At 42.3% G+C, this 13165-nt stretch overlaps 1 protein-coding gene across 1 annotated transcript in view; it reads left to right on the forward strand.

Moving 5' to 3' along the window:
- tenm1 (teneurin transmembrane protein 1) overlaps positions 1-13165 on the forward strand; it is a 156083-nt gene that overhangs the window by 67665 nt on the left and 75253 nt on the right. Inside the window, exons 6-7 of the mRNA XM_070836474.1 lie at positions 9100-9302; positions 11842-12049. Of these exons, the coding sequence (XP_070692575.1) occupies positions 9100-9302; positions 11842-12049 (411 nt within the window). The remainder of the gene's footprint in view (positions 1-9099; positions 9303-11841; positions 12050-13165) is intronic.

A 13165-nucleotide genomic window follows, 5' to 3' on the forward strand; every position in this document is an offset into this window, starting at 1 on the left:
AGCAAAAGAAATGCGTGATATAAACAGCAGTTACAAGTCATAGGAGTGCAATGCTAAAGCAGTGGATGTTTTTCAGCATCTGCATAGTGCATCAGGGATTTTAATTGCATTACAATTAAAAGAAAACCATGAATAACTTTGATCCCAACCTGTAGCTTCATTGCATCTGCAGCCAACAAAATTTCTTTTCTTTTTTTCATTTTCACCCAAATAAAATGAAAGAATCAGTCACCCAGGAAACAACCTATCAAGAATACAACAGGGGGAGACAGCTTTAAACTTTATTTCCATCTTAAGGAAGCTGTTATATCATTTGTCTGGCACAAACAAAGTTCATTGTTGCTGTAACATTTTGCTAATTTTACCACATTATATACCAGACATGTGCTGCTCTGTGGCTGTCAACACTCGCTGTGATTATATTCACCGTGAATCGATGAGGTATGTGTTGCAAAGTGACGCAGTCTGTGCATATAAGCTACTAGTAGGCTTCACAAAACAGGCTTTTCATCATAAGATAAGCTTTTATTAAACACCTCTGGGCCACACGTCCACACTTGCACACATACATGAGAAAGGTCAGCTCAAATGCCCGCATGTAATAATAATTACTCATTTCTATAACTTTCTTCAAATATTAATCCAATTGCACTCCTGTTACTGTGTTTCTGCACACTTAATGAAATATAAATCCTGCAAGCACGCTCGCACATTTTTGCCACAGGATTTAATGAAAGCGCAATTATTAAAATAGTCGGAATACTATAGAATCCTCTTGAAATGTAAATATGAACATTTAAACATTTTGATTGGAGCATGTTGAGACTGACTATATATCCAATGACATGAATTTCAATCAGTTTCTATTGCATTAGGACTCTGGGCTTGCATACATCACACATTCAGCACAATGAATGCTCAAATGCGATAGAGAGACATCATTCCAGAGATCAGGCTTGAACTGATTACTCATTTATTAGAAAGGCAAGGTAATTGGTTAATCATGTTCCCTCTTAGCCAGTCCGTGACTGGAATAGCATTTCTCCACTTGGCCGTCTCTCAACTAGCCAGAGGAATTACTAACACCAATTTAACCCCATGACATGGGACATTAATTGTGAGTGTTCCAGGTCATGAAGTCAGGCAGGACACAGCAACCTTCACGCTTAGACTGACTCTGATGGATATTACACTGGATGCTGTTGGAGCCCATGTTCAGCATTTATACAGAGAGTGTGCGAGCCAAATTGCAACCCGCTGCAATTTAGGCAACCTGGGACATCTCTAAAGCAACTATTCTTGATGAATCCTCACATTCTAAGGATTAACACTCTCATCAGTAGCTAAATCCTCTGATAGAGCGCACAGGGGTCATGGAAATCGCTTCCGAGTGTTGCGTCACAACAATCTATTGTTTCAACTCCTATTGCTTTATATGCCTCATGAAAGCTGGGAAATCAAAATGGGCAAAGCTAAGCCGTTGATGCAGGGGGCTCAGATTAATAAAATTGGCACGGTGGAGGTGGTCCCCGAGCAGAGGAGGGCCAGAGAGATTAGAGATTAGACTGTAATCCAGTGTGGCAGATTATCACGCTCATCCTGCTGTACCCATCACCTCTCACACCAAGAGACCACACAATCCCCTAGATTACACAGCGAAAGATGGTGAGAGAAGGCTGCGGGGAATGGGAATGATAAAAACGTGACACGGCAGGGAGGGAGAAGAGTGAGAGTGATGGGACGAATGATTGATGGATACCAATCTACATGAAGGATGTGTGAGATATCCACCATAAAAGTGGCACAAGCTGAATAATTGCTGACATTAAGAGACAATTTTCATGCAACAGCTTACAAGTCATTTTCATGGCTTTTGTCTCCAAAACAAAGACGGCAAACAGCAAAATGCTCTTTTTTTTTTTTTTGGAACAAATGATTTTATTCTTCGTGCAATGCTATAAACACAAGTAACAACATAACCATGGGAGCATAAAGATAGCTGAGGAGACTGATTGGAGGATAGTTATCAGTTTCTGCTTGTTTTGATATAAACTGATGGCACAGTAGGGAGAGATGAAACGAGCTCAGCAGAATGATTGGAAGGTAGTAATCTTCTTGTATTCTTGTTCATGTATTTTTAGTGTTGTTGTTTTTATGTCAACATCATTGCCATAAAGATAGGCTCTCTGTTTGATTTGTTGGCTCTACCCCGAAATCTGAATCCGGAGCAGCAGAATTCTAATCTACCTCACAAGGCAGCTTGCGGCATGGCGCTAGATACTAATTGACATGTTGTGTCATCTGCGTATGGCTAGTGTCTTGTCAAGCCGCACGTGCTGCGTTTTATGTTCTCCGCGCTATCTCTCCTGCAGTTTTCAGAGATCACCAAGAGCCCTTCTTAGTCCTCCACACATAAAAGCCTCTCTAATTAGTGCTACATTAATTGCCATTCACCCCATGATAATCAACCTCAGGCTGAAGTGCACGCCTGACAGTGCACGTGCTGCAACACTCCATCTTTCTCCTCTCTTTTTACTGTTTCTATATCTGACATGCCTGCGTATTCGAGCTTGAGACACAGACACACACACACACAGACACACACACACATGCACACACAGACACACACACACATGCACAGAGAGAAATTCCTTCTGGTGCAGATGAAAGCAGAAGTGCCCAGAGAAGAAATTTTCTGTCAGTGGATTCCCTGCCTTAATGAAGTACATTGAAGTTTGAGAATAATATTTCACTCAACGTGGAACGTCGGATATATTAACAGTATGAAATGATACAAACTGACATACAGTAGAGTGTAATGCCTCATTATAATGCAAAGATGATGAAATGTGGAGTGTGTGGAATGCCATCTGAGCCCTTGCGATGATTGTATAAACCACTGTATGAAAGGAGAGTTAGTGCTGAATTGTTTTCACTCTATCTGATGTGTGGTTGGAAATGGTGTGTAGATGGATGGAATGTGACACAGACAGAGAGGAGGGCTCTTAAAGAGCACATCAATATTCTAGACTGCGTGCGGAGAGAGTGAGTCAGGCTGAGCAGTGTGTATGTGTGCGGAAGAGTAAGAAAGTGCGTGCATATTGTGTGGATGTATGTGGGGAGGAGGAGGAGATGTGTCTGTGGGAGGGATGAGTGTGTGCATGTGTGCAAATGCTGATGGACTGGTCCCTGTTACACTGGTCTCATTGATTTTCTCACGGTGGGATACAGTCTGGGGATGTAACACACACACCCACATACACGCAGGCTCACGCTTAGAGAAAGTATAGATCATTTAGTGAACCCCCTGCTTGAGCGCCTCAAGTTGAGAAAGCCTAAGAGCATCAACATTTCTGTCTGTTGCTCAGCCTGCATTCAAAACATCTCGTCCAAATATAGCTAAAGAAATTAAACATAATTTCAAGCTGCAGTCAGTATTTACACCGTAGATGACATAAAGCAGGGGGCTATGCAGTACACACTCTTGACGTTTGAGAATAGTACATATCTCACATCAAAAAATAAAAATTCTCAGTCAATCTTTATCCTCTCGGTGAACAGAGTAGAACTTCCCTTTTGATAAGAAAAATACTTCTGGCCAAGAGGGGTTAAACAGGGTTTTGGGGTACTTGCACTTTATTTCAGTATTTCAGTTTCACGCTGCATATTCCCAATCCTTTACAGTAAAATATCGGGGGGGGGTACTCGAACCACATGAGCACAGAAAATACAACCAGTTGTAGCCTTTAACCATTAAGAGCAGTAGTGTACAAAGTAGCTGGAATAGAAATATAGTTATTCGACCTACATACATGCATCAGCATTATCACTGTAATAATGTAGCCTATATAAAGACACGTCCTGCTCCTTTACTAGATTTCTAGATTCTAAAGGCGTGGGTTTTTCCACATTTTTGTGTAGATATTAATACTAAAGGCTGCTGAAAACCTGTATTTCTTTTTAACTAGTGTGTCTGACCTATTGGTTGGGGTCGCAAAACAAATTTCAGAGGGTCACGAGATGTTTAATAGAATAACAAAGAAAAATACTGCTCCACAAAATTCTGTTCATTTCTAATTTTAGCATTTTTTTTTCTTCATTCTTCTGGATACTTCCGTGCTTTTGAAAATCCTTTAAGTGAAACAACCTAAGAAGGAAAATTCACTCTGTGGCCAAACTGCTCACAGGCCATGACCACACTAAGGCATCACTTTACTTGTAATGAGGGAGACGCTGAATTCTTCTAAGAGGTTACAAGCCAATAAGTTTGGGAACCACTGCTCTCTCACATTAAATATTCATGACTAAGTAAGCAACAATCACAGTTAATAAAAACAGAATTAGGTATCAGTTTCTAGTTTATTAAGAGTTTATTGCTCAAAAACTCAAAAGCTCATTTCCCTGGCATCATATTTTGAATTAATTATTGCTAAATCCTTGTTGGATTTATTGGACTAATACCTTTTTCTAACTGAGCCCTGCCCACTATAGACCAGTAAGAGGAGCAAAGGAAGTAGAAAAACCTCTTAGTTAAATCAACCAAAATTCTTCAAATGGCAGCAGAAAATTGTGTTCATTTGTGATCCCATAACTCATAGTAGAAAGGTGATTCAGAAAATGATATTTCCTTAAGTAGAAAAGTAGAGACGTATCGGCTGAAATATGTGACAGACTTAAATGTGTGGATTTAGATGTCTATTAAAATCAGCAGCATGTACATCTCACTCTGGTTTGCACCTTCCACGCCTCTGCCAAGACCCTTTGTAGAGGGGGAAAAATTTTTTTTTTACAGCGTGTCAGTTTAAACAACACATATTACACGTGTAACACTGTAAGTGCACTCAGAGTGTCATGAAGTGAATGAGTTTGTGAACAGGCAGACATGTCTGTCACAGACGTAGCCTGAGGCCTGATGGTAGAAGGTGAGGACGAGAGAGTAATGGAAGACCCTAAGGCCAAGAGCATTATCTTCGCCTGACTCTGACTGACACTCATTAGGCTGCACAGTGGAGAGAGGAGGCTGAAAGCTTATTAAGCCAACTGCTCAAAAGGCCCTTAATTGAATCCAAGTAATTATAGAGACCTTGCCCATTGTGATATTTTTATTCATCCTGCGGCAAACTCAATCTCTCTTGCATTTGGAACACTATTAATGTTGTCTGCACCAATGTGTGTGAGATTCACACACAGGCCTACGCCTCAATATCGACTAACACTCGAGTGCGCACACACACACACACACACACACACACACACGTTTCCGGTCCCCCTAGACATGTCCTGTCACCAAGACCCCGGCTGCACTTTTAGTCTGTTCTCTGCTTCATTAGAATCTGAGGGATAATAACATTAATTGCAAAGACAGTTTAGTTCCTTTGAAAATAGATTACAGGTGTAATTGTTTTACCTGAATAACCCGAAGGCAAGAGAAATTAATTAGACCTTGTGTCCCAAGTCCTAATGTAGCTCATCTCTTTCGTTGGCCTGGCGCGCACACACTAGACACACAAAACACTCAGATACACACAGCTGGCAGACAGACAAATGGGCAGGAAAACTCACACTTTTATACGCCAAAAGAAGGATGACAATGTGGAGATTTGTAGTCATTAGAAATGGGAGAAGAGTTAATGGTTCAATTCTAAAACCACCCTAGTCCAGATGTCCTGTGGCATAGGAACCTTTCAAGGGCTAATTTAGAGGAACGCATTGCAATGTGTACATGTGTTAGCATATTGTGGGTGAGTTGTGTCAATTATGGCAATAGATGTGATATGTGCACACCACGGCGCATTACCAGTATAATTGGCTGAGGCAGCACCATTATTATTATACTGAACAGTATGTTGGTTCTGAGCAGACCTGCCCACTAACCCTTTATCATTTTCATCAAGGGCACATTGCGCTTGCTGGCAGACATAAATAAGCTATGCAACACTTTCATCGCCTTTTTAAACAAGCTCAACATTTTGAAATAAACCTTAATACGTTTTTTGCTTACAACTTGCTTCTGCTGCCAACTAATGATGAAAAGCACCAGGGGATATTTATGCGATGCCATTTATTTTTATTTTTATTCTAAGTAACTGATAGCAAGTGTGAATTTCAAGCTGCTTTTGGCTTATTAAAGCCACTAGATAGCAAGGTGTGAAGGAATTTTACCTCCCCACTCGCATATTGGCTTGTTCAAGCTTGTATTCTTTTTGCCTGCCAAGTCGGGAATAAGCAGAGATTTGCTGTTTTGAAAGATATTTTCAAAGGATGGTCTCAGGTTTTGTGCTGAGATACACAGGGCTACGGTGCTGGTGGAACACATTGATTGACAGCAGTAATCTGAGCAGCTGGGGAGGCCTGGAGGAGCCCTAGTCACTATGTGATCCCTCTGGTTTCTGCAGGACTCCCAAAATGCCTCGATCCTCCCCTCTTTTTACTGGGGCTGCAGTATTATTCTCCACTGCTGAAACAGAGCGAGAGAGAGAGAGATGCAAGGAGAGTTTTTCGTCTTTCTTGCATCAGCAGCTGTAACTTGACACCGCCACCTCCTCTTTGGACATGGTCCTTTCGTCTGTCCTCCTCCCCCTCCTCTCTTTCTTCCTCCCTTCCACAATCCTCCAATCCCCCTGTCTCTCACACCCCAGCACCCATCCTCACGGCTGACCTGAGCGCCGCTATCTGTCCCCGTGTTGCATCAGACTAGGAGAGGCGCTATACAGTAATTAGCATCAGAAGGACCTGCCTGCTCAGCTGCCCGCCAGCCTGCCAGTCAGCCCGCTCGCCAGTCTGCCTGCGCGCCTGTCTGCCTACCAGTGTTCTGCCAACTGCCGTGCCCTATTCATGTCCTATTCATCTGTTGTTGAATAAAAGGCTGCTTTCCTCGGGACATCCATCCCTCTGCTGGCCCTTATTTTTTTGTGGCGAGGCACACGAGTGAGGATTAGCATTAAAAGGAATAGACTGCTGAGGTAGACTCAGCAGGAATGCATGAATGCATACCTTAGTTCTGCCAAGCTGCTTTTATTCTGTTGGTAGAGATTTTAGTAGCGGGACAATTTCTGCTTCACACCGGTGACCTCTCTCTTTTTTCTCTTTCGTTACAAACCTTTTTGAACTCTCTTTTTGTTTCATCCCCCTCTCATGCGTCGCTCCCTTTGTCTTTCTTCCTTTTACTCTACCCAGCTCTCTTGTCACAGCTCAGTCGGGTTCAATCAATTAACCAATTAGTCAATTTACTATTTTCAATTCTGTAGTCCATAGATAAAAGAGATAGAAGATAAAAGGAAAAATCCAGTGCTTTGGCATTTATTTGTAAGATGTGTGACATTTTGTGTCTTAAAAATGAGAAGGACCATGAGTCTACAGAGTTTTTCACTTAGGGACACTTAGTGCTTTGAACTTAAACCATCTGCATGCTAATGTCAGCATGCTGTCTAAAGATGTTCGGCAGGTATAATGTTTACGATGTTCACCGTCTTTCTTCAGCTCTTTGGCATGAACACATATATGTGATACAGGTAAGAACGTGTGTGTTATTGGTGAGGAGATTAGAGAGGCAATGGAGTCTCATTTCACGGGAGAAAGCAAATAGCAGACCTGGTATCGCTTGGTCATGAGGTAAAAGTTTTAATGAATGAATTAATTCACGTTTCAAATACCAAAACTTCACACAAGAAAACATTGAAGTGTATCTTTGCTTTATAGGCGTAAGTAAAAAGACTTAAGAGTGGACAGCCATGGTTGCAGTTGTGTGGGAGTGCATGTATGTAATTAGGTACAGCAATGCCTTTGACGCTGGCATTGTGCAACACGCTCACACATCATACAGTGCTAACATGATACTGTTTAGCAGTAAATATTTGCCATGTTTACCATTTTAGGTTATAATGCTTGCAAATATTGATTAATTAACAATAAAAATGTAACTCTGAGGCTGATGGAAAAGATATCATTTGTACAGGTGTGGTCACAAACCCAGGTATTTAACAATTTAAAATTTTGACAAGATGATTGTCTTGGATGAAAAGATCCCCAAAGTTATTGCAATATGCCGTCAGAGGGTCATAAAGTGTGTGTACCAAATTTCGTGGCAATCCATCCGATAGTTAAGACATTGTTTTGCAGTCCAACCACAGAAGACCAGCACTGGCATCCCTAGAGCCGCACTACTAGAATGGCTAAAGAGGAACAGCGCCAGTAGAAACAAGAGCTACTTGCAGGCCTGTACTCTCTACCTCCCTATCTTTGTGACAGTACATGTGATATATGTTGGCCGGCCTGTGGGTGGGCACGGTGTCGCCATAATGGAGTGGTAAAGCTGCAGGCATTATAGATTGAGAGCGAGCGGCCTCGTCCATGAATCTGCCCCTAACTGTTCTTCTGCCTTTGTGGCCGTAACGATCGGCTGGCTCCCCTCTGTCACCGTATTTCCTCCATCTTAGTTTAGAAGCAGAGATATATCTCTCCATAAAGGCAGACACAAAGAGGGCTGGAGAGCCTCGCCTGCTCCCCTACACAAAAGACTGGGGCCTGGTGGTTGATAAAGGCTTATGGAGAGGAGAGGAGCTGATGGCCAGGGGACTGTTGGAAAGACCTATTCTCTTCGCACACAAAAACATGCTCTCACTCAAGACACTATCTTTGTGCCGTGACGCTGTTTGTGAATGCGTGCGTGCATGTGTGTGCGCCCCTGCCCTCCTCACTTTCTCTCATCCACCTCTCTGTCTCTTTCCCTTTCACACACATGCTAACACACGCTCTTTCTTTCTTGTTAGGAGATGCTAATATAGCACATGACAAAGCCCCAGTAGAGAGCTCTCAGACAAAACACTTCCCTTCTAAAGCAGTTCATCTTTATGCAGAGCCTATCCAAAGGATTGCCAAAGCAAGGTCTCTTGAAAAGCAGGATTTTCACCAGCGCTCAGTCATTCCTGATGTCTATTCAGTCTCACTTCATTAGTATGGCCGCTGATCACACTGATGTTTGAGGACATCAGGTTGGTTATTAATTGCTCCCTCTGATACTGAATAGAACTCCCTGTCTAGCTTGACAAATCTGCAGTATGTGACTTAACAATATCACCTGCCTGTGATTTTTATCTGCAGAGAAGTGGGTGCGAGGCCGAGCCATCGACCGTGGCGAGGTCGACGTTGGAACCCAGCAGAGCCAGGCAATCCCACCAGGACTGTTTTGGAGGTTTCATATGACTGTGCATCACCCGACCTACATCAAATTCAACCTATCTCTCTCACACAACGCGCTGCTGGGGGTCTACGGACGCAGAAACATACCGCCTACACACACTCAGGTAAATGAGATTCCTGTCGTAGAGTGCTGTTTACCCTGATGGGCTTGTTTACTGAATTATAACAATGCCACATCCACACTAATGCACCTTTATCTCTCCATTTTGGCAATTCATCCAAACTAAGGCAGTGTTATTGAGTGAGGTTATACAAAAGGGTGATAAGTGGGATGACATTTGTGGCTTGTAATAATTGCATGATGGGATATTTTGAACACACTTTCTGTAAACACAAGAATTATGTAGAGAAACTATTAACTAGTAGGACTGTCTAACTATAGAGGTGGAAATTGCAATTCATACTCTCTGACCTTGTAGTTCAGTTTGTTTTAGCTACTAATGCAGTGCCCGTTCGAGAACCGCTCATCCGATCGATTTCAGACTCGACACTCAGCAATGCACCCACCAAGTGCGAAGTTGATTGGATGAACAGTTCTCTAGATATGCAAGTCTGAGGTACTGAGGCCGCCATATTGGAGAGGTCTCACACACACACGCATCTCAGGTAGAGAGGTCACCATATTTTAGAGGTGGTATTCGCAGTTGCCAATGGGAGAGGTTAAGATCCGCTAAATGTTTTCTTTTATTTTTAACATTTCACATCCAAACAGCTTAACACTGCACTTCCTTGGTCCTTCCTTTAGTGTTAGAAGCAGTTGCGTCACCATTCAAGTGCACTTCAGGTACAGCAGTAAGTGAAGGCATCACTGTTGGATCACTGTTGGATTAGATTCATTTCAGTTAAAAGGCAGGCCTACACAGGCAAATGGTTAATAGCTCAGCAGCTCCCTACTTGCAGCACAGTTATCATATTATGATTTTTTTCTGTGCTCCTCACACTTCTTTCTGTAAGCTTTTAACCAAAAAGTAACTGTGTGAATCATAGCTGAGCTGACAACTGTGCTCTCAGAATTAAAGCTACTAAGCTACTAAGGTGCACACATTTAAAGGTCCCATACACATTTTTAACTTCCTACATGTATTTGGAGGTCCTACTAGAACAGTTTCAAGTGGTTCAAAAACACAATATTCCTCTCAGAGCAGACATGGCTGCTGCTGTTGTTTTAGAGGAACCTGTCACCTATCTGGAATTAGTGAGGAAAAAACAATGGCGGACAGCGAGGTGGCCTCAGGGGATTTGCACTGACGGGGGGCAGTTGGCCTGCAGAGGGGTTGGAGGGGGTCACATGATCAACACATTCCCTCATGATATCATGAGGGGAGCCAAATCCAAATGAAGCTGGATGGAGCAGGAGAAACAGAGAGAGATTACAGAGAGTCTGTAGATACAACAGGGACACTTTTTTATGAAGAATAGACATTCAAAAGTGCATTTTGCATAATATGGGACCTTTAACGTCATAGGCACATGCCTGCTAAGACAGGTTAGGGGTCATGTCGCAGTGTGAAGTAAAGAATACCTAAACAATATCTAACATCTCTAACCTTGTAGTTCACTTATTTCAACTGCCAGTAAGACCATTCGCACACAAAGGTGTCAGTAAACTGTATTTGTTCTTGTTTTCTTAGAGAGGTTTGCAAGCATAATATAATAATTTGATAAACATCTCAGGGCAGCAGAGCAGGAATTGCTGCCTCGTGTTTAACAGGTAGCATTTATGAGCCATGACCAAGCCACTATTTTAAACTTGTTCTGACAACAGAAACAGAATTGTTGTAATTTGCCATCTTCCCTTGTGGACAGAACTCTTCACAAACACAGCTTAGAAACTCTTGTAATTTTCACAAGAAAACAGCGATTTCTGATTCAGTCAGCTTGGTGTGGATAAAATGTGCCTCAGAAACAATACACACACACACACACACACACACACACACACACTACACTACACACACTACACTGTGTAGAACAGCATTGTGCCATGCAAGAAGCACACATACAGACAAAAGTACATCGCACACTGAGTCATCTGCTTTTTAACATCAGTGCGCCCCTGCTCTCGCCTGCATGAAGAGGTCTAATTAGTTGTTTTTGACACTAGTGTGACACACAGCCCTCAGGGGGAATAAGACTCAGCGTGTGCTTGCTAGTTCAAGGAGGTTTTAGGATGGAGAGGAAGGGAGGGAGAGATGAGGGTGGTGGGGAAAGTTAAAGAGGGAGAGAAAAAAGCACAGAGGGTTTAGACAAATGAAATAATTGTCTGTTCTATCTGAAAACCTGGGTGGTAAAGTCTGCCCATTCTATTAGCAGCACATCAAGTTGTTGAACCAACTGCTGTGGAACGTGTCTGGTAGAGGACTGAGCTGCCACGGATGATGGTTTTCCCTTTTTTGTCTTTGGATTTCCTGTTTCACAATTCACATCTGATATCCACCTCTAATGCTATTCCCCAACTTCCTGTATTGAGGCAGTTTTCCAATAGCTTTCAATTGGCAGTCTCACAAAGCTCACCCAACAACCACAGCCACACACCACTGCACAAGGTTTGGCTTGCAAATTTCCATTGCATTTATGCAGGTTTGGTGAATTACCGTCTTGCTCATTCCAGTTGGATGATTGTTGTTGTGTGACTGTGTTCAGTTCGACTTTGTGAAACTGCTGGACGGGAAGGCGCTGCCCAGGTCCTTGACTGATCCCGTCTCAACTGCCAAAGCACCTAAAGGCCTGCTGCTGAGCGGCCTCCAAGAAACAGGCTTCATTGAGTACATGGACCCCGGCACCTGGCACCTGGCTCTCTACAACGATGGACGCAACCTGGAGCAAGTGTTGCTCCACAGCACTCCCATAGGTGAGGAGGATTATTACAGATTCTTTGTGATTGGTGGATTTTCTGTTCTGTTTTCTAAAGACATTTATTTCTTGTTTATTCTCCTGATATAGTTATACAACTGTGTTATGTTGTTATGTTATGTCACTCTCTTGTCATTTCTCCACTTTCATCTGCTAAAATGCAAAAAAAAAAAAAGCGACATGGCCAAGAGTGACGTGAAAGTCATTGACATTTGCAGGGAACTTTTCCTGTTATAAGAGTTGACTTGGCATGGCAAGAGACAGCCGTTAGAAAGGGGAGGACAGCTCCTGTTGTAATGACAGGGCTTGCTAACTGCAGCTCATTGCTATGACACACACGGATGGCAGTGTAAATTGAAGGATGTGAATAATGCAAGAGTATGTGGCTGAATATAGACAAGTGGATAATTACCAGGGCAGTTTCTTCACTCTCACTTTGTCCAGGACTCCTTAAGAGAATACAATGTTGAAATAACCAAAAAAAACGTGTAGGGAAATGTGGCAGCAGAGCAGCATCACTGGGGGACTTGATAATTTACAGGTAGCAGACGGGTGTTATTACAAAGAGCATGTGATGAACAGATACAATGAGAAGCACACCATGAAATAGACTCTCTTTGGGGATTTTTATCCTGCTGATCTTTAATTTAACTTTAATGTCGTTTACTAAATGATCAGAAACACTGCAGCGAGCTTTCTCCATGCTTATAAGGAAAATATGTGTATCACCTACCTCTTAAAATCCCAAGTTGTAAGCCAATCATTAAACAGCTCCATAGTGCCAAAACATTGTACTGAAGACATCTTTTCATCGTCATATTGACACAGTCCTTTGTATGATGACTGACAGCATGCGACAGCTAAACACAGATTTTATTTCAGGGCTGTCAAACATTTGTTGACTCGTGTGCTGTCTGTAAAGTCTGGAAGACACCAGACCTATTTTGAGTCACATATTTTGTGCTAAACAGGAAACGGCTTACAAAGAGTTAACTTTCCTTTTACTATTCAATAATCAAAACAAATAGAGACACAACAGATGGGCTCAGAATAACAGCCTTTAGTCCTCTTAGGTTTTTCAAATAATTAATCAAGTGATTTGGCTCGAAAGAGG

This window comes from Pempheris klunzingeri, chromosome 9 (assembly GCF_042242105.1).
Source record: "Pempheris klunzingeri isolate RE-2024b chromosome 9, fPemKlu1.hap1, whole genome shotgun sequence".
Taxonomy (NCBI): domain Eukaryota; kingdom Metazoa; phylum Chordata; class Actinopteri; order Acropomatiformes; family Pempheridae; genus Pempheris; species Pempheris klunzingeri.